This window comes from Canis aureus, chromosome 28, assembly GCF_053574225.1.
Source record: "Canis aureus isolate CA01 chromosome 28, VMU_Caureus_v.1.0, whole genome shotgun sequence".
NCBI lineage: Eukaryota > Metazoa > Chordata > Mammalia > Carnivora > Canidae > Canis > Canis aureus.
In genome coordinates, this window is record NC_135638.1 from 9,314,555 (window position 1) to 9,336,702 (window position 22,148).

At 35.3% G+C, this 22,148-nt stretch overlaps 1 protein-coding gene and 1 long non-coding RNA gene across 8 annotated transcripts in view; one reads left to right on the forward strand and one right to left on the reverse strand.

Moving 5' to 3' along the window:
• WWP1 (WW domain containing E3 ubiquitin protein ligase 1) overlaps positions 1-22,148 on the reverse strand; it is a 117,207-nt gene that overhangs the window by 55,815 nt on the left and 39,244 nt on the right. For 5 of the 7 annotated variants that reach the window (XM_077876356.1, XM_077876359.1, XM_077876358.1 and 2 more), the window contains 4 exons: positions 14,155-14,292; positions 13,993-14,059; positions 10,601-10,785; positions 1,568-1,904 (listed from right to left, as the gene is read on the reverse strand). In XM_077876356.1, the coding sequence (XP_077732482.1) occupies positions 1,568-1,904; positions 10,601-10,785; positions 13,993-14,059; positions 14,155-14,292 (727 nt within the window). Of the gene's footprint in view, positions 1-1,567; positions 1,905-9,317; positions 9,419-10,600; positions 10,786-13,992; positions 14,060-14,154; positions 14,293-22,148 lie in introns of those variants that run through there. The other 2 variants (XM_077876357.1, XM_077876363.1) reach the window with 2 other exon arrangements.
• Positions 9,420-22,148, forward strand: part of LOC144300388 (uncharacterized) — a 30,648-nt gene continuing 17,919 nt past the window's right edge. Inside the window, exon 1 of the long non-coding RNA XR_013366995.1 lies at positions 9,420-9,547. This is a non-coding gene — a long non-coding RNA (uncharacterized LOC144300388). The remainder of the gene's footprint in view (positions 9,548-22,148) is intronic.

The window sequence follows — 22,148 nt, forward strand, 5'->3', positions numbered from 1 at the left end:
CCTTCTACCACTAGTGGCTACATTATTGCTCTACTAACTCCTAACCCTCTTTTAGAAATCTGTGTAAGGATCATCTCCTTCAGAAAGTATTTTCTGATCTTCTGATCTCAATAGTGTAGGCTACTCTCCTGAAAGACCTCTGTATATGTTCCCGTCCACAGCTTGCTAAACGTACCTCTAGCCCAGCCTTAACTGTACAGTATAGTTGCTCCTTATTTATCTTTACCCTCCCATCAGACCATGAGGTTCTTTTTTTTCTTTTTAAAGATTTATTTATTTATTCATGAAAGACTCGACCCCAGGATCACGCCCTGAGTCAAAAGCAGACACTCAACCGCTGAGCTACCCAGGTGCCCCCAGACCATGAGGTTCTTCACAGCTTTTGAATATGTATGTGTCGCAGTGGCAGACTCATGAAACTAGGATAAAGGACTAAGTTACCAAAACAGAAAACAAAGAGACAATGAGAGATTTTTGAGAGAAAAAGGTAGATACTGTAAGGTCTACAACGCTGGTAAGTAAACAAGTGGGGATTTCCAGCAAGTAGCTGAAAATAAGCTCAGAAAAAGGTCTGGCCTGGACATACAGATTTAATAGTTACGGTGATGGGAGAGTATGAGTGCCAACAGAGGAAGAACACGTGGCCAGAAGACCAAAGGCCAAAAAGGGCTGAAACGACTATAGGCAGTGGGCAGAATCAGATTAGCCAGCAAAGAGCACTGAAAAACCAGTTCAGAATATAATATGGGGCCATGAGCAAAATGACTGTAATGAAAAACTGAGGGCAGTAAGGTAAGACCTCTAGAAGTACAATTTCAACAGCTCCAAAGGGAACCATTCTAACTGCTGTTGTGTAAGAAAGCACCGCATCCATACTTCTACTATACCATAGTCAAACTGTACCACATATATGTTTACAAGTCTAAGTCACTATAAATAAGCTTTTTGAAGTCAGAGATAATGAGTGACTCATATTAGTATCATTAGAGCCGAGTAAAAAAAAAAAAAACCTGTTATATAAATCTGGGAGACATGACCAAATGGAATACACACACAGAATAACCCTTTAAAGGAAATCTCAGGAAGCTGAATATTTTCAGTGAGAAATTTAAAAGAGATTAGGAATTATTAAGCAGTAACGAAAAACTGAGTTTGCAATAGAGCTATTAGCAGGGTTAGGTGACTTTTCCAGCACTCAGTGCTGAGAAAAAGGATGGCTAGCTATGCTGGGCCTGGGGAGCAGACCATAAAGGAAGCTAGGGAAGTGAGGTAATTATGTAGTGCTACCCAGTCTTATCTAACAGTAAAAATAAACCAAGAATCAAATCAAGAATGTCTTGCAAATTAACACAAGGTTTTTTCTTTTCCCTTCACACTGCACATACTTCATAAGTAATTGTTCCCTGTTTTAAAAAGTACTTGATTTGTGGCAAATTGTATCAGATTCCAACTTTGATTTCAAATTACTAACCAATGCAAAAATTTTATATATAAATTCAACAGTCGTATTACCAAAAAGCTGCTATTCAAATCTAAGTGAAACTTATAAAAAATATATTTAACATACCCTGATGGCAAAGTTTCTGTGTTGGTATTTCCAGACTGTTGCCTTACAGGTTCCACACACCCATCTGGCTGTCTTAATTTGGCTGCCTCAAAAGCAGAATTATTTCCAGAATTAGAGGCAGCAGGGTCTAAAGTACTTCTAGCTTCAGATCCAAATGCTGCACTGTTAGAAAGAATACATTCATTGTTTTCTGAGGAAGCCAGTATTTCTTGAACTGGAGGATCTTCAACAGTAGTATTAGTGCAATTTGAAGACAAGGCGGTTTCTTCAGATACTATTGCAGTACCCATGACGGAAGCATTATCAGTTGGTGCAGATGAGGATGATTCTCCATTAACTGAAAAGAGAAAAATCAGTAAGATGAACTACCAAGGAATGACAAAGCAAACAACTCACTAGGTACACTTATTTAGTACTTAATTCACCATGAGTACTGTATCAGGTACTGATGAAAATAAAATTAGATTGTATTTTTTCCTGCTCACATTTTAGAGATGAACATGTAAATTAAAGGATACAGTTGACCCTGGAACAACACAGATTTGAATTATGCAGGTCCATGTATTTGCAGATTTTTTCCAATACAGTACGAATCTTCTTTATGATTTTAACATTTTCTTTATCTTACTGTATTGTAATAAGGCAGTATATAATATACAAAATAAGTGTTAACTGACTTTATGTTACTGGTAAGGCTTCAAGGTCAACAATAGGCTATTAGTAGTTACATTTGTGGGAGGAATCCAAAGTGATACAAAGACTTTCAATTGGTAGGGTGGGAGGCGGTTGGGAGGTGTATGATGTTGGTATTCCAAATCCCCTCTTGCTCAAGGGTCAACTGTGTGTGTGTATATACATACTAATAACCTTAAGGAAAAGAAAAACCAACATGAGTATAACATATCTTTCCTCCAAATGATCAATTGTGAAAGTCTGCATGGTTTATATAAAAACTTTAAATGATCCCTTTTAATCTCCCTTTTCATATGCAAATAGTAGCTAATATCAAAAATGCTAATAGGGGAAATACAATGGCATTAATGAAAACAGTACTACAGGGGACTGCCAAAAAAGATGCAGAAATTCATTCTACGCTTTCTGAAGAATGACTCAGTACTGGGATCCACTAATACAGTTGTCTTAATATTCATTTTAATTTTTTTTTTAATTTTTTTTTAATTTTTTTATTTATGATAGTCACAGAGAGAGAGAGAGAAGCAGAGACACAGGCAGAGGGAGAAGCAGGCTCCATGCACCGGGAGCCCGACGTGGGACTCGATCCCGGGTGTCCAGGATCGCGCCCTGGGCCAAGGGCAGGCGCCAAACCGCTGCGCCACCCAGGGATCCCTTAATATTCATTTTAAATGTGATTGATGAATTTCAATTATGTATCCCTATTAAAGTAAGTCAAGTTAAAACTAGAAGGAGAATAGATTATTGACCAAAACCTATTAGAAAATTCCACATAAAATTCTAATTGAAATGGGGAGAGGGAGACTTAATTAAGAGTAATAGAATCTTCAGGTAGATTTTTAAAGAAGGAAAAAGACTTAAATGGTAGAAAGGAAATGTACTATTAAAGGAATCAAACTAATTACAAAAAAAACCAAAAAAACCAAGAGAATGAATCGAGTTCTGTCCAAATATGGGGGAGAGAATGGCTTTGGAGGAAAAAAAATACAAGAAAGAAAATATTTACAGTTACCCCATACCAAACACTGTTAGATAACATAGAGAAATGAAAAAAAATGTTCATAGACTAAATTCTGGTGTCCTGCATATGATTTTCACTTTAAAAATTATCTCATTTAATATTTATTCTTCAACAGTGCATAAATTAATGTCCAAAAATGGAAAGGCTTAGCAGTATTCTTTTCAAAGCAAAATAACACCAAATCGGAAAAGAATAAAAGAAGTTAACAGTCATAAACCTTTATGCATACTAAAACACAGTACAGTACACAAAACACAAACTGTTAGAGAAAGAATGAAATACTAAGTAACACCATTCATTCAAGGCAGAAACTTCTCTCTTATAAAAATTCAACAGCAAGTGCTCTCAGCACTTCTCTCCATCGCACCACTACCTCCTGCTCCATCATTTCTTGCTTTCAATACTGGCAACAACCTCTTAATTTTAGTCTGCTTGCTTTTTCTTTTGTCTAACTACAACTCATTTTCCAAATGACAGTCCAAAGAAATCTTTTTCAAAACATTTAACAGATCTTTTCACTATCCTAATTGGATACACCAGTGGATTCCCATTACTACCAGAATAAATTCTAAACTCTTTACCACAGCCTATGATGAAATTAATCTGCTCCACGTCTACCCCTGATTTCTCACAATGGTTTCCTTCTGTTCTTGCATACAGTAAACTCCTTCCCACTCAGAGATGTGCACTTACAGTTCCCATGGTATCAGAATACTCATGACTGGCTTCTTCTCATCATTTGTAGTACATGCTCAATTACATCTTCAAAATGCAATTGAGGCAGTGCTTGAGTACCTTATTTAATGCTGTTCTGACCAGTCCCTAAGCTGTTTAGTTTCTCATGTTCTGAAATCATTTTATGTATTTATTTTTTTTCATTATGAAGTTCAGAGTGTGAACTTAATTGTATTCACTCTTGTATCCACCAACTGTTAGAAAATTCTTGGCACATGAAAACAATAAATATTTGCTAAATCAATAAATTAAAGACAAATCACAGAGGAAGAAATAAACAACATACTTCTTTCAAAACTATGCAGATTAAAGAGTTTAGTAGAAATATTAATTAAGTGTATGAAGGATTTGATAACACATCTGACTTAAATTACAGTTAGAGATAGGTAGCTTTGAGTTTCCACTATATACATTTTCCATCCAAACACCTCTTAAGAACTTTTAGAAAACCTGAGATGTAAAACACCAAAGGAAAATCCCCAATTATACAATGAGACCATATTCTAACTACAAGAAATAGAAACAAACAATAAAATACAACTTATTAAAATGTTTACTGACATAATCTGTTTAAGGGTTATCTTAATTGGTCTTTACAGTACAATGCTGAGACAGGTAACAGCATTATTCCCATTTTACTGGTGAAAAAAATGATATTTTTATGTCTATAAAAATGGTAGCTCTCCCCCAATCCACAATTTGCTTAGAAGAGAAATTAAATAATACTGAGTTAAAAAAGAAATAATCATGAAATTATAAACTTTAGGGAAATTAATAGCAATGAAAACACTTGTATCAAGTGCTCCTAGACAAAGCCAAAGTACCTAAGGATATAAGAAAGAATGGCAATAAATGAGCTTAGCAATCAATTCCAGCGCCAGGCAGGAAAAATGGTAAAAGAAATTAAAAGACCAATAAAACAGATCAGAATTTCCTAACTTACTTGATAAGAATCAGCTGGGATCTCATTGAAAATACAGATCTTAGTTCCTATCCTAGACTTAACTGAATTTCTATGGGAAATCTCTAAGGAAGAGTCTGGGAATCTGTTATTTTTAACAAATGCTTCAGATGAATTCTTACCAGTAAAGTTAGAGAAGACATGAAGTGTACCTTTCTGGGTTTTATAAAGAAAAATATATGTTAGAACCACTTTATAAGTCTCAAATATATGAACTAAGGGGCACCTGGCTGGCTCAGTTGGTAGAGCATGTGACTCTTGATCTCTTGAGCCCCACCCTGAGTGTGTAAATGCTTAAAAAAAAAAAAAGCTAATTTTTGAAATATATTAACTATGTCAAGAGAAAGAAAAATTGAAAAGACTCATCACCTGGCTGGCTCAGTCAGTGGGGCAAGTGACTCTTGATTTCAGAGGTGTTGAATACAAGCCCCACATTGGGTGGAAAGATTACTTTAAAAATCTTTAAAAAGAAAGTAAAAAAGAGAAAGAAAAAGTCACCACATAAATACGAAAAAGGTGATGAAAGATCTAATATTATTCCACGAAAGAGCACAAGACTCCCTTAAGTTTTCTCAGAAAATTCTATAAACCCTTCAATGAACAGATCATTTCTGTGTTATTTAAAGTGGCACAGTACATTAGAGAAGAAAAAGAAAAATGGAGTTTCTTAATTTATTCTGTAAGGATAATATAACCCTAAAGTTGAAACTAAATAAATTAAAAGATGGCTCAACATTAGGAAATTATATTAGGAAGTCGGACTGTGCAAACATTTAAAAAAGTAGTATGACTATTTGCAATCCAAACCAAAAAGCTTTCAATAAAACCATGACAAAACACTTTAAAAAAGGAATCAAGAAAAATTAGTAAACAATCTAGATTACCCATCAGAAACCCACAGTAAGCATCATATATGAACTGTAAGACATTAGAAGAATTTCCATTAAGGTCAGAAACAAATTAAAATCAGGAACAAAACAAGGAAGATCACAATCACCATTCCAATATTGCTGCTTACTTTGACAATGCATTAAGACAAGAAAAAAGTGAAAAATATTGGAAATAAAAAGATAAAACTCATTCACAGAGGGTAAGCTTATTTCGAACACTCATCAGAATAAACTAAAAAACTTAGTACCGATTAAAACATTTTAGCACAATGACCCTATACAAGTTCAACATTAAAATTACCCTCAAGACCTATCTAAACAAGCCAGAAAACATTACTAAGAGACATTTTAAAACAAAATGGATGGAGAGAGACATAAAACACCTCTGGATGGAAGATTCAACACTGTTAAAAATAAAAATAATAAACTCTCCTTAATATGCAAATACTGGTAAGGAAGCAGAGCAAGAGGAAAATATCACTTATTGCTGGTGGGAAAACAAAAGGGTGCAGCCAATTTGGAAGACAGTTTTGCAGTTTCTTACAAAAATAAGCATACTCTTATTATATAATCCAGCAGCCATGGTCCTCAATCCAGTTAAGTTGAAAAAAACTGCACATGAATGTTTATATCAGCTATATTTATAATTGCCAAAAGCTGGAAGCCACCAAGATGCTTCAAGGTTAATGGATAAGCAAATTTAGGTATATCCATACAATGGAATATTATTCGGCAGTATGAGAAATGAGATGTCAAGCTACAAAAAGATATTGAGGAGCCTTAAATGCATACTACTAAGTCAAAGAAAGCTCCAAACATCTGATGTTCTGAAAAAGGCCAAACTATAGAGATAGTGAAAAGATCACTGGTTGCTAGGAATATGGGGAAAAGGATAAACAGGTAGAGCATGGGGGAGTTTGAGAATGGTAAAACAATCCCTTATGATACTGTACTGGTGAGTACAGTACAACATGTCATGTACTGGTGAGTATATGACAACATGCATGTCTTTTCTTTTCATTTATTTTATTTTTGAAGTAGGCTCCATGCCCAGCGTGGAGCCCAACACGGGGCTCACAACCCTGAGATCAAGAGTCAGGCGCTTAACTCACTGAGCCACCCAGGCGCCCCAACAACATGCATTTCTTAAATCTCACAGAACCCATATAACACAAGGGGTGAGCCTTGATGAAAACTATGGACTACAGTTAATAATAATGTATTTATACTGGTTCATTAATTGTAACAAATATACCACAGTAATGCAAAATGTTAATAATGGGAAATTCTGGGCAGGGTAGGATGGCATATCTTTAACTGGAGAGATTAGATAGATAGATAGATAGATAGACAGATAGATATATCAGTGGTTCTCAACTGGAAACAAATTTGTCCCCCACTCCAAAGACATTTTTACAATGTCTGAAGCTATGTTTGGTTGTCACAACTAGGGGAAAGAGAGGATGTTACTGGCATCTAGTAGGTATAGGTCAGGAATGTACAATACACAGGACAGCCATCCACAATAAAGAATTTCTGGCCCAAGACGTCAACAGTGCTTAAACTGAGAAACTCTGATGTGTATGTACCCAGCCACCAAGCAGCGTCCTCCTGTAAAATCAACATCTATCTATGGTAGCTGCAAAATAAACATCTGTTAACATGATATAAAGATGTTTGAAGGAAAATGGAAGGCAGAGAAAGAGGAGTGAGGTCAGGATCATAGGTTCTTTGCTCATGAAAGAATATGGAGAATTATATGTAAGCTAGTATTTAAAATGTGTGACAGGTAGGGTAGTAGAAGTTTATGCAAAGAAGCATTTCCTTCTCTATAGATAAAAGACCACACCCATGGACTTGGGGTGATTTATTTATTTAATCTATTTATCTATCTCTATTTATTTATTCAGAGAGCACATGTCCAGGCAGAGGGAGGGACAGAGGGAGAGAAGTCCAAGCAGACTACATTCTGAGTACAGAGCTCAATGAAGGGCTTGATCCCAGGACCCGGAGACTGTGATCCAAGTGCAAATCCAGAGTCAGATGCTCAACTGACTGAACCACCCAGGTGCCACTCACTGACTTGGTTTCTTAATGAATGTATCCCAATCCTTAATTCAGCCATTATGACATGTGGGTTACAAGACATATCTGCCTACTTTGTTTAATCCTTGAGAAGTTTCTCTTGTGCTTTATGATATGTACATCTCAAAGCACCATGCATTTGCCCTTACTGTAACTATTCAAATAAAGTAGAAAAAGGCAGAAATACTGGAGTATTTGCGTATCATTCTTACTCCTTTTTAAAAGTGTGACATGAAGAACTACTTCTATATATAAGCACTTTAAGTTTCTTTAAAGTCTATTCACACTTGGAAGAAGTGGGTGGCTATGAAGGAGGTAGTGTTCGAGTACACAGGCCTTTGGCGATGGCGCGGTTCTGTATCTTGATTGCAGTGGCAGCTACATGATGCCAGACATGAGAAAACTGCACAGAACTATATACACACACACAACACAGGTGTAACTGGCGAAATGTTTTGTCAACGCCAATTTCCTGATTTTGAAATTGTATGGAGAGACAATTTAACTGGAGAGATTACAAACTGTATCAAGATACAGAACCATACAAACTGCCTATTTTAGCCTAAAATAATTAATATTTATAGCAACTTACTTATCAAATGGACCTTCTTAATCAAAACTTTGTCAAATGATGGGGCAGCCCTGGTGGCTCAGTGGTTTAGCGCCTCTTTCAGCCCAGGGCATAATCCTGGAGACCCGGGATTGAGTCCCACGTCAGGCTCCCTGCATGGAGCCTGCTTCTCCCTCTGCCTGTGTCTCTGCCTCTTTCTCTCTCTCTGTGTCTCTCATGAATTAATTAATTAAAAAAAAAACAAAAAAAAAAACTTTGTCAAATGAACAAGAGAGAGAGAAAAAATCTCCCCGCAAAACTCTCTTGTATAATACTGTCTCTGGTAGAATGAAATTATTTGTCTTAAAATTCCTTAGCACAGGCCCATAATCCCTTATCTGAAACCCAGGGGGCAAAGTATATTCCAGAATCTGTCACTTTTCAGAACTTAGGAAATTAATATGGCACATATATTGTATATTACAGTAGTATGTGAGAAGGCTTAGGAGCTACACACTGTAATTACACAATATTTTTGTGGCAAAATGCAGAGATACACTAATCATGATGAAATATAAATACCTTCAAATCAGTTCTAGTCGTTTTGCCATCAAAGTTGTTTACCAAAACATCCTTTTGGTTTTAAAGATTTTAGTATGGGATTAAAACATGTAATGAGTTATACACTGAATATGCACACTCCTACCCATACTCCCACTCCAACATGAAAACTGACTTTTAAAGTTCTTGGTTAGAAAAATAAATACCATATTTGCACTAATGCCTTAAAGATTACCCCACTCCTTGAGAAGTACCTGAATTCATCCTCCTTCTAAAGGATGACAGATCACACAAAAAACATTAGCAGAGTGGTTGCTACCAACAGAAGAGATTCCAGAAGTCTCTCTAAACCAGCCAATAGAATGATGACACAGGGGACTGTTTTGTCAGATGTCACCAACATTTATCAGAAGAGGTTAAAAACAATCACTAAGCTGGATGAGGGAGTATTATTTGAAGCCCATCAGAGTATAAAAGATGAATGGTATGACTTTGAGACACTATAAAAATCACACACAACACAGTGAACAGGGAGGCAGAGGGCAGAGAGTTGAAAGAGGTAGGGTCAGTCAAGGTGGATGTCAGTTACAGCTCTTCTACTCCCTAACTGTGATCTCTGTGCCTCAGTTCCTCCCAGGAAAAAAGGGAAAGATCTTAGTATCTATTTCAATTTATTATGGTGAAAGTTAAATCACTAAACAGACATTCAGTGTTTAGAACATTGATAGCACAAACATTAGCTATTATGATTATCCTATGTTTCCTAGTAGTTACTGTGAATGTTGTGGGAATTACTTATAATGGAGCCTTCAATTCTAGTTCCCCTTGTGTTTTACTGTCACCCTGAAATTTTGGGCAAGGATAAATAAGAGAAGAACGTGGGAAGTGAATTTGCTCCCAATGGGAAGGGCCTATAAAGTACCTGACAAGCTATGGAGTATAAATAAGAGATCCTGCAACAGGGAGAGCCTTAGTAAGTCCTCCTCCCTTTTGCATCAACATCTGATTATACTCAAACATTAAACCACGCAACTATCTACTGGTCAGTGGATACTTTCACCAATCTACTCAAACAGCTAAGTATTTTAGAAAGAAAAGCTAACACACCAAATTCCAGAGTTTAAATGGAGGATGATGACAAGAATGATACAGAGTAGTGATATAAGCCTTTCTGAAATAAGCATTCATCATTCTTATACTTTTCATGAATTAGGAGTGAACTTAATAAATAACTGCCCCTTTATCTAATTATTTCCAAAAATATCTGTGGCATGAAGCCTAAGAATCTAACTAACATATAAGAACATGCTTAGTGAAATGTATTGTTATTTCTAAGCTAAATATATATTTGGAATATCCTACTAAATAATCTAGAAAAATTCAAATTATTAGAAAATATTTCAGGTATTGTGATCGTTACATTCCTATCATAAAACTGAAGATTAAGGAAGATTGTGCAGTAAAAAGTGTAGGCACAGGTACATAAAGTTTAATTTAGTTTTCATTTAAACAATGAGTCATAAATCACCATGCTTACCAGTGTCATTGGCAGGCTCAGATGTGAGTGGTTTTGGAGCTGGTGCATTTTTGGGTCTGGCAGCAACCTGAGACGGAGATGAAGGCGTGTTGTCTCCATTAACTACATATGAACAGCATGCGTTTTGAGCTAGAGTGCTTGTGGGTACATGATTATCTATTCCATTGGTACCTTCAACAGCCAACCTTAAAAAAAAAGATGCTTTTCTTTAATAAGTACAATTAACTTTCCATTAAAATTGTCATAGGAAACCTTTACCAAATTCTTAATATTAAAGCAAAGTGATAGGTAGAAAGAGTAATGAAAAAAAGAGCATACTTTTATTACATTAAAATTTACTTTCATTTCCAAGTGTATCCACACTAGCAGATATCTGTACACTCAGATATATACACATACTAAATCAAAATGAATCCATTTTGATCAAGTCGTACATTTTAAATATTTAAAGTCTAAGAATAATCTTTATATTAAAATGCTCTAGGGGATCCCTGGGTGGCTCAGTGGTTTGGTGCCTGCCTTAGGCCCAGGGTGTGGTCCTGGAGTCCCGGAATCGAGTCCCTGTGTGGAGACTGCTTCTCCCTCTGCCTTGTCTCTGCCCCCCTCTTTCTCTCACTCTGTGTGTGTGTGTGTTTCTCATGAATAAATGAATAACATCTAAAAAAAAAAAAAATGCTCTAAAAGTATTTTAAAAAGCTTATGGAACTTTTAAAAATCATTTCCAAACTACTGTAATTTTATTGAATACTGAAAAATAAGGTGAAAAGGTCTTCAAATACTGATTACACATTACAATGTACTGGCATTAAACTAAGGGGTACATGATAATCAGAAAACATAAGTATTATATTGCAGAGTTACAAAAATTTATAGCACATGAACTGCAAATAAATAATTCTACAACTGCCAAAGTTTTTAAATCTTACTGGCAGTGGATAGGGAGTTAGATGATGTCACATAAGTTAACAGGAGAGTTTTTCCAAATATACAGGCCACCCTGTATGTGCCCTCCACAAAGCAGTCTTAATGTTTTTTAAAATATATAAAAATCAGATCATGTCCCTAAGCCCTGCCCATCTATTTGTAATCTATTTCTCTTCAACTTCCTCCTTGCTTACCTTGCAGCAAATATACTATGTATCAATTTTAGAGAATACGAAAACATGCTGTAAAATCTTCAAATGTTAATTACAAATTATTATACACAGATAGTAATATTATAATGACTACAAGATAATCCAAAAAAAGGTTAAATATTATATTCTAGAGTTGGAAGAACTTGTAGAGCATAAATTAACAAAAGATAAACTCAAGGTCTTTGCAATTGCTATCCTCTGTCTAGAATAAGGCTCTCCTGTCAGAACTCTGCACGGATAGCATATTTTTGGCTTTTTAATTGTAGCTTAAATGGCACTTCTTCAGAGAGGATTCCCCTGACATCTCTCTTTAAAACAGGCTCCGTTCCATTCCTGTCATCTTGTCCTATTTCAATGACTTCATAGTTCTTACCACTATCGCCAATTACCTACTTTATTTCTTCACTTGTTTACTATCTACCTTCATCCCACCAGAATGCAATTTCACCAGAACAGGGCCAGGACTGTTAGTGGTTAGACTAGTGTCTGGCACTTAATAAATATCTTATGAAAAATGAATAAATGAATGAATGCCACTCTCCTTTCCTTTGTCACCTATATATTTTGAACGAGATGTCTTCAGGAAGAAGTTTGTGTAAGTGAAGTTTGAAGGAAGCTCCCAAGTGATTCTTCTGGTTTGTACAGCCCTCCCCAGCCACTAAGCAAGAATCAGTGATCCAGGAGTTTAAGTATAAGAACTCACTTGAAGTTCTCCCTGAAGCTGTAGATCTAATCTTTCATTCAAAATGTCTTACTATCTCTATGCAATAAACAACATTAGGTTATAGACTGGTGGTGATTCAAGCTCCTTTACCCATCTAAAATTGTATTTCAAAGATTATAAAAACAGGGACGCCTGGGTAGCTCAGTGGTTGAACGTCTTTGGCTCAGGGCATGATCCCAGCCAGGGTTCTGGGATTGAGTCCTGCACTGGGTTTCCCACAGGGAGCCTGCTTCTCCTTTTGCCTGTCTCTGCCTCTCTCTGTCTCTCTCATGAATACATAAATAAAATCTTTAAAAAAATTTTTTAATCTACCTAATTGTACCCTCCTAGTTCTTAATTTCCTCATATGTAAGCCAAATATATATTCAGAAGATATAGTTATCTGTTCAAATGTTCTATGAGAATCATTTGTCATTTTAGGAGTAATGATGTTAGTAATTCTGTGTATTACTAGAAGCAACACTTTGTCATATGCCAGCATGGTTTTTTTTAAAGATTTATGTATTTATTTGAGAGACAGGGAGAGTGTAAGCACGTACACAAATGGGAGGGGCAAAGGGAGAGGAAGAGAGAATCTCAAGAATCTCAAGACTGACATGAGGCTTGATCTCACAACCCTGAGATCATGACCTGAGCTGAAACCAAGAGTCAGATGCTCAACTAAGCAAGCCACCCAGACACCCCTATCAGCATGTTTTTTTCAAATTAACAAGTCAATTTTACAGCAATATACTTTTACATTTTCAGGGATTCACTCCATTACATTTGACCTATTATATGTTTTATTCTAATTTAAAATATTCTAAGTAGAAAGCTTTTATTAATTGTCATCAAACATGAATGCAAGGCAGCTTGGAGATGGCAGGGTGACTTCTGAGGAAAGACCACTATCTGTGGAGCATGTATCTTATAGTGATCTACAGGAAGCTGCCAATTCATATTGTAAAAAGAATCCATTTTCCCACATTATTTGAGTCTATTTATTGATAAAATATGCCTAAATACAGATTTTAAGAAGCCATTTCCAATAAAAAAAAAAAATGAAGAACTGATACATGTCTCAACATGAACCTTAGACTAAGTAAAAACAGTCAGTAATAGAAGGTGACATATTGTATGATTCTATTTCTACGAAATGGCCAGAATAGGCAAAGCCACTGGGACAAAAAGTAGATTAGCAGCTGCCAGAATCTGGGAGGAGAAAGGAATGAGGAGAAACAGCTCATGAGTATAGCATCTCTTTTTAAGGCTGATGAGAATTTCTGAAATTAGATAGTAGTAACAGTTACAGCCAAATCTACTGAGATATAGACTTTAAAAAACAATAAACCTTTTGGTATGTGTGTTATATCTCAATGAAGTTATTTCTTTAAAAATTACTTTTATAAGAATTCAAAGAAATGACCTGTTTAGATAGAAACTTTTAAATTGTATAGCAAACTCTAAACTAAAGATTATATATAAAATCTAAAACTTCATATATGGGAAATGTTACATTATCTTGCCACAAATACTAAAATAAGATAATCTACCTGGAGGTTGGTCTTGCTGAAGGCTCTCCATTTTCATGTAAGGCATCACCATTTTGCTGTATTTCTACTGAACAACAAGAAAGCAAGCAAGCAGGTTTTTATATACTTCTTGCTAGGTTTTTTTTCCCCTTCAAATTTTAAAATCACGTAAAGTTATCTTACTGGTTGGAGATGAGCTGCAGTTTGTTAGATTTTCTTGTTCAATCGTCAGTCCATCGAGCACAACTGTTAATTCACCAGTTTGGACTATGCCATTCTTGTTTTCCAAAGAAAGTTTTAATTGTTCTTTTACTCTTTCCACTAGAAAAAAAAAAACTTAAGTTAAAAGCTTCTGCCATATACAAAATTATGTGTAAGAAATCAAAACTACATATAAGAGTCACTCTAGTTCAGTACCTGATTGCTACATGTACAAAGAATTATCTACACTTTTGGGTCCCCAGGTGCCTCAGTTGGTTAAGCATCTGCCTTCAGCTCAGGTCACAATCTCAGGGTCTTGGGATTGAGTCCAGCATTGGACTCCCTGCTCAGTTAGGGGGTCTGCTTCTCTCTCTGTCCTCTCTCCCTCTGCCCTATACCCCCAAACCCCCACTCGTGCTGGTGCTGTCCCTCTCAGAAATAAATAAAATCTTTAAAAAAGAATTTTTTTTCATTTTTAAAAATTATTTTCATTTTTATCAGTGGACTCTTCTATACTGCACCAGGCTTCCTCCCTTTCACACCAAGTTAAAAAACTCCTTGCCCCTCACCCATGCTTTCAAGGTCATCTTTAACTGCTCCTCTGCACTTTTTAAAGCACAGAGAACATATAAATATAGGCAGATAATAAGCACAACAATTACCTAAACTTGCCTTTCAGCCCATATGACTTGTGGTTAAGGCAAAATTTCTGCATGGGCATCAGGTGGTCTGGTTATTGATTCCAGCTCTGAAACTTACAGTATTTTGAGTAACTAGTCAATCTGAATAAAGCCTCAGTTACAGTCATTATAAAATGGGAGATAATTAAGACATCAAACTAAAAGGACTGTCATAAGGCCCAAATGCAAAACCACATAGAAAGTTCTTAGTACCATGCTTGACACACTTTAAGCACTCAATAAATGGTAAGTACTATGATAATATTTATTATTTTTTTCATAGAAGATCACAAATATTTCCTTCCTGTTATCAGGATATCAGGTAAAGCTGAAATTCTTGCATTTGTAGGGTTTTTTTTTTCCATACTTTTATATTTTGCCTAGTCTCTAATTGTTTTTATTAATATATTTTTGTGATGTGGAGTGAAAATGAGGTTTACAATGGTGTAAAGTTTGGGGTAGGTAATCTCTAAGTCTTCTTCTATTATGTGGTTCTTAAATTTTTGGCAAATAATTCTTACTTAACTCAAGGTCATTTTGTTTTGACTTTTATCCCAAAAAATACATTAAGTTTTTAGCGATCCCTTTACTACCCAAAATGAAGCCAATTACTTCAGCCTGATATTTACTGGCTCTCTGCAGCTTTTGGAACCATGGAAAGTAGTTTTTCTTAGATTATGTCCTTGACTTTGGTCTTTCATATATTTAACAAATTTGGGTGTTTTCTCCCTCATTTATCAAATGTCCAGCATAAGCATACTTATTATCCAAATACAGAAAAGACCAAAAAAACAAATCTGGAATCACTAGAATCACTGGACAGAGAAATTCTTTGCCAAAAATTTTGTTATCTTTTTCTCTATAGTTGTTTTTGTTTTATTTTTGTCTTTGGTGTCATGCAGTTCACTTGATGAAAGCCTGACTTTCTCTTTATCATCTTGGTTGGGATATTATGGACCTTAGAATTTATTTTTCATCAGTATTCAAACACAGCCATTATTCTCCTCTACTCCACCTTCTTCTGCAGGGGTTAGTAAACTGGTTGCAGGCCAAATTTGGCCTGTTACCTGTTTTCGTGAATAGTTTATCTGAAGATAGTCATGTTGATTCATTTATTATATATCTTCTATGGCTGTTTTCCCACTACAATGGAAGAGCTGAATAGGTACAACAAAGACTATATGACCCACAAAGCTTAAATATTTACTATCCTGGCATTTACAGGAAACTTTTGCCAACCCTTGCTTATGGTGCTTTCTTAAAATTTATCTTTGATGGTGAGTTCATTTTCTGATATTAGACTAAGGGTAATCTTTGGGCTTTGGTACAGTTGGGGACTATTTCTAATTTTGTCAATGGCTTGAGGGCACTCCCAAAAATCTGGACTACAGGAGTCCAAGCTCAGCTCCCCAATCTGGTTAGCCACAAGATCAGTATCCTGAATCTGCTATCAGCATCATTCACTATTCTAACTACAGATTGTAAGATCTTCCTTGCCTTGATTTATTTATCTGTTTATTTTTTTGGAAAAAGGGGGGCCTTGAAGATCACTTTGCCTCCTTGCAAAAATCATTAATGTCACAAAAATGCATTCTATCCAGGATATAATTGTTCTGCAGTGAGAGATTGTTTACGGTATCTAGTCTTTCACAATTCTGAACGTGGAAAATTGGGATATAACATTTCTAGGTCATAAAATTGGGAGGACTATCATGTAAATAATTCCCATCTACAAGTACATGTATGTATGTTGGTAAGGGGAATGAGAGTATTATTCTAACAGTTTAGACGAAGCAACTCAGACATATTCATCTATTCAGTACATAAATGCCTAATGTGTTCCAGATACTGAAGTCTCCAAAAGAGCAGAAATTGTATCCATCTAATTTAGTAATATATCCTCAGTATCTGACTGAAGGTAGGTGCTTAATTACTGTCTAAAATAAATTATTAAGATAGGACTGTCTTTAGGAAACTTTTAAGGCAGAATCTGATTTTTCTTTCTAGACTTCTTTCTTAGTTCTAAGAGGGCAAAGGAACAATCTGAGACTCTGAAAGGCTAGGTATATGACTAGATAATTTATCCTTCTATCACTGATTTGTTGAAAACATACTCTGTCCGAAAAGAAAACAAAAGATCTTCAGAAATCTTGTTTTTTATGGTGTTTCACATATTTAGGTTTAAATCAATCATATTCTGAAGCCATTTTTAAAAGTTGCTTGCACACTGTATTATCTATTGCTAAGTAACAAACTTTTCTAAAGTTTAGTCATTAAAAATAACAATAATCATTTATTACTGCTCAGTTTCTATGAGCCAGAAATTTGGGAGGGGCTAGAAAATCCACTTAAATGGTGGATCATAGACACAGCTAATAAGCTGGTGCTGAGAGCTGAGAGGAGGCCTCACCTCCTCTCCATTTAGGTGTTTCTACAGGGCTTCTTGAGTCTTCGCTATGGTGACTTGTGAGTACATAATCCAAGAGACTAAGGCAAAAGCTGAAATGTCTTTTATGATCAAGTCTTGGAAGTCTTGGAGGTCCGATACCATTACTTCTATCATATTCTGTCACAGGCCATCTCTGATTCAATGTGGCAGGGACCACACAGGGTGCAAACACCAGAAGGTAGGAATGCCTGGGGTAGTTTTTGAGGTTGGCCAACATAGGTATGATTATAACAGAATTTTATTTTATTTTATTTTTTTATTTTATTATTATTTTTTTTATAACAGAATTTTAGAAACAAAACAAGTATACTGGGTTACAAACCATGACAGTGCTATAACTGGGTGTTTTAAATGCCAAGTCTTTCAGTTATATCACACTACGAGTCAATATGCAATAACTCACAAAGTGCCCATTTCCTAACATGTAACAAAATTAATAAGAATTTATAAAAGAAATTAAAAATAAAGTAATAATTGTGTAGGAAGATAACTGAAATACAGGGATCGAAAAACACTCTGAGTCTAAAAAATGGAAGATGGATAAACCTTAATGATAGAAGAAAATATTAAATGCCTATCAATCAAATTAAAAAAAAGTGGCCAATGATTAATTGAGAAAAAAGAGCTCCTATAAATCAGTGAGAAAACAAGGGAAAACCAATAAAAAAAAAAAGGTACAAAGAATATAGGACAATCACAAATGGGGGCACTTGAGTGGCTCAGTCAATTAAGCATCTGTTTTCAGCTCAGGTCATGATCCCAGGATCCTGGGATCAAGCTCCACATCGAGCCCCCTGTTCAGAGGGAGTCTGCTTCATCCTCTCCCTCTTCTTCTGCCTGTGCTCTTTCAAATAAATAAATAAAATCTTAAAAAACAAAACAAAAGAACCACCACAAATGATAAAATATAGATGATCAATAAATACAACTTTTTTAATTATTAAAGAAATGCTCTGACAAAAACAATCTATTTTAAAAATCTATTAGTATGACAAATATTTATAAATGGGCATTCATATGCTTCACTGTGTGTACAAATTAGTCACATTTCAGGAAGGCAATGAGACAGCTATGCATAGCTGGAGGCTTCAAACTGCTCATTCTCTCTGACCTAGTAATCTCAATCCTAAAAATCTTTCTGAAGAATAGAAATGCATTTATATAACTGGATATGAGAATACTATTTATTCAAAAGCTTGGTTTTAACATATCTTAGACTGTGCTGATACTAAGTGAAAAGAGAACTTAAGTCTTAGCAAATTAAACAAATCAGTTAAGTAAGACTAAAGCAAATTTTTAAATAAAATAAAATTTGACTTAGGCTCTGTCCTCTGTCATAAATGACATATTTCTCTGCTGTGTTTCCCTACCATTAGATGTAGAGAGATAATTTTCAAATTATCTGCTTACTGTAAATCACTTGGGACATAATTCAATTTAAAGTGAACTTAATGGATTTCAAAATGCTTTCCTTGATAAAAGCTAAGTTCTCAATTCTACTAACACCATAAAAAAACCCAGGGTAGTCCCCAGTGTTTGACTGGCAGCCATCGGACTTCTCTCTCGGGTATTTAAAGTAGCCCTGTCAATTTCAAAACTGAAATACAAAATGAAGTTCTATATACACTCTGATGTGAGACTAGCTACACTACTCTTAAACACTCTTCACCCAACAATGGTAACAAAGATTTTTTCCTTAAACAAACTCAAGCTCTTCTGAGCCATTTTCTTGACTAGGCCTCAACCCTCACCTATATATCTATAAACACTCAGCACAAAGACCTCATCCACCACCTCCTCCCCTCACATTAAAAAAACCTGAACATACATTAACAGAGTTGTAACAACTCAAGGATAACTAGAGCCCCACTTAAAGTGCCTGCCTGAGAAAATTCAGGGTTGCTAAAAAATTCAATGTTTGTTCCAGGCTATACCCATGAGAGGCCCCTGACTACTCCATCTTGGAGCACCTACTTAAAAAAGGCTTAAAATGGTGAGAATCCTTCCTCTGTCCCTTTGACACGTACAGTCAATCCTTGAACAATGCAGGGTTCAGGGGCACTGACTCCCAGTGGAACTAAAAATCCCCCTCTAACTTTTGACCCCCCCAATTTAATTAATAGCCTAACTGATAACCAGAAACCTTACTGATAACAGTCAGTGAACACATATTTAAAATGCTATATGTATTATATACTCTATCTTTTAATAAATTAAGCTAGAAAAAAGAAAAGTATTATTAAGAAAACCATAAGGAAGAGAAAATTTATTTATATTGTAGTGTAAAAAATCCACACATATGTGGATCCGCATTGTCCAAGCCTGTGTTGGAAAGGGTCAAGTGTATATGTTATCTCCTGTAACTCAGGAGTGTATTTATTAAGGACCTGAAAGCCACTCCTCTGAAACGTAATCATCAGGAAAGACAAGGCCTAGGACACAGTCTATATGGGAGAACAGAATTCTAACTAGCAAGAAAAAAACTTGCCTACTCACATTTATTCCAATCAACCCTTTAATTTTTCACTTCCCTGACTTAGCTTCCACCCACACCCACCCACCTCTATACCAATAGAAGTTGAGTTCAGATCAAGCTGAATCCTCTTCCTTATTGCAATAGTATATTATTGATTAAAGTTTGTCCTTTCCATTTTAACTAGTATCAGACTTTATCTTTAATAATAGAGGGATTTTTCCTTTGCAGTTTAAGAAATAGTGGGATTGAGAGAAAGAATCTCAGATATCAGTATCCTAGGCTGATGATATACCACGTATCTCTGCAGAGCCAATTAAACAACTTCCACAATTTAGAATGGCATTCAAGTGATCTGAAGACATAACTAAAGGGTGGAGTGTAAATGAGGGCTTAAATCTACATAAGATCTGAGAAAATATATTAGAGGATTGCATGAGTAAAAGCTTTGGACATTATCCAACTAGGCTATGACAAGAGAAAAATGAAGGTTAAGGACTAGAAGGCTTGCTGGGATTTAAATGTGAAGAAATGAAAGAATTTCCCAGTAGGCTGCTGTTGGATTTTTTTTTCGGAAAACAGATGATTTTATGTTGGTTTAGTTGTGGGTTTTATTTAATGCTGCAACAACTCACATGACACCTTGAAGGCTAACGAAGTAAATATCTTCAAAACTGGGAGAAATATCTATTCAAACGAATTATGCCTACACCCTTACCTCAAATATATCAGGAGAAAGGATAGTAAAAACATGAATTTATGAGAAGAAAATGTCAGGGCCTTGAGTACAGGAAGAAATTAGCCTCATAAATTTGAAGAGGGACAATGTCCAAGTGCCACGGCAATAGGCTAAATCAAAAGCACCAAATAATTTAATCAATTATAAGTGTATTTTTAAATTCTACAAGGCTGTCTAGAACTACATTAACTTTCTATTGTTCTAATTAAAATTAAAAGCTAAGGATCAGAAAACCAGTGTTCTAGTCAAAACTCTGCAATTACTTCTGTTCTTGAGCAAGCCACTTACATTAAAAGTTATTTAATAAATAGTCATTCTTTTACCTTTAAAGTACTATGATTCACAAGCTTTAACTTTAAAAATTAAGTTACTTATCTTCTGTTATAGGCTGAGTTATATCCCCCACTCTCCCATTCCAATGTTTAAGTCCTAACCCCTGGTACCTTAGAAAGTGACTCTATTTGGGAATAGCATCTTTAAAAAGGTATTTAATTTAAAATGAGGTTTCTAGGGTGCCTCTCATCAATAATGACTGATGTCCTTTTAAGAGGAGGAAAATTTTGATACAGACACATGCATAGAGGGAAGACCATGTGAAAATACATGACCATCTACACGCCAAAAAGAGAAGAGTTCTCTGAAGACACCAACTCAGTTAATACCTTGATTTCAGCCTTCTAGCTGCCAGAATTGCAAAAAAAAAAAAAAAAAAAAAAAAGTACATTTCTGTTGTTTAAGGCACTCAGTCTTTGGTATCTGGGTATGGCAGCCCTGGCAAACTAATGTAACTTTCAATTATTCAAAACAAAATATGGACTGCCTAGAGTGTATAGGATGCTACTACTAGCATTTCTGAAGCCATCAACTTCAGAAATGTAGGACTGTTTACAAAATTTTATTTTTCCTCTATTCGGCTCAATTAAATTATAAGAGATAATTTCAAGTTTATACAATTTATAAGTTTTCTTTCAAAGAATATTGACATTCTTACAAAATTATTTTGGCACAATCTTTGTAGGGAAGATAACTAGAATCTTTATATGAAGGTTCAATATATTCTAATATAACAAAATAGGAAACAATCTAGATAGCAATGACAGAAGCATGGTTAAATAAATTATAGTATGTGATAAAATACGAAATTACTAAGTTAGCTTGCAAATAATACCACTGAAAGATACAGGGAAATGCACATAAGATAACATTAAGAAAGCCAAGCAGTATATAAAACTGAATAAAGTCCCAATAGTTACACTAATATACAAACAAAATTCATCAAACTGTTAGCACTTACTATCTCTGGGTTCAGTTATGAGAAATAAGTATGTGTACTAAAAAAGAGGTGCTGGGACGCTTGGGTGGCTCAGGTCGTGATCCCAGGGTCCTAAGACTGAGTCCTGCATCAGGCTGCAAATGATATGATACTACACACAAAACTAAGGACTCCACCAAAAAACTACCAGAATAAATTAATGCAATAAAGTTGAAGGATACAAAATTAATATACAGAAATCTGTTGCATTTCTATACACTAATAAAGAAGTAGCAGAAAGAAATATCTGGAAAACAATTCCATTTACAGTTGCACCAAAAAGAATAAAATAACCAGGAATAAACTTAACCAGGAAGTAAAAA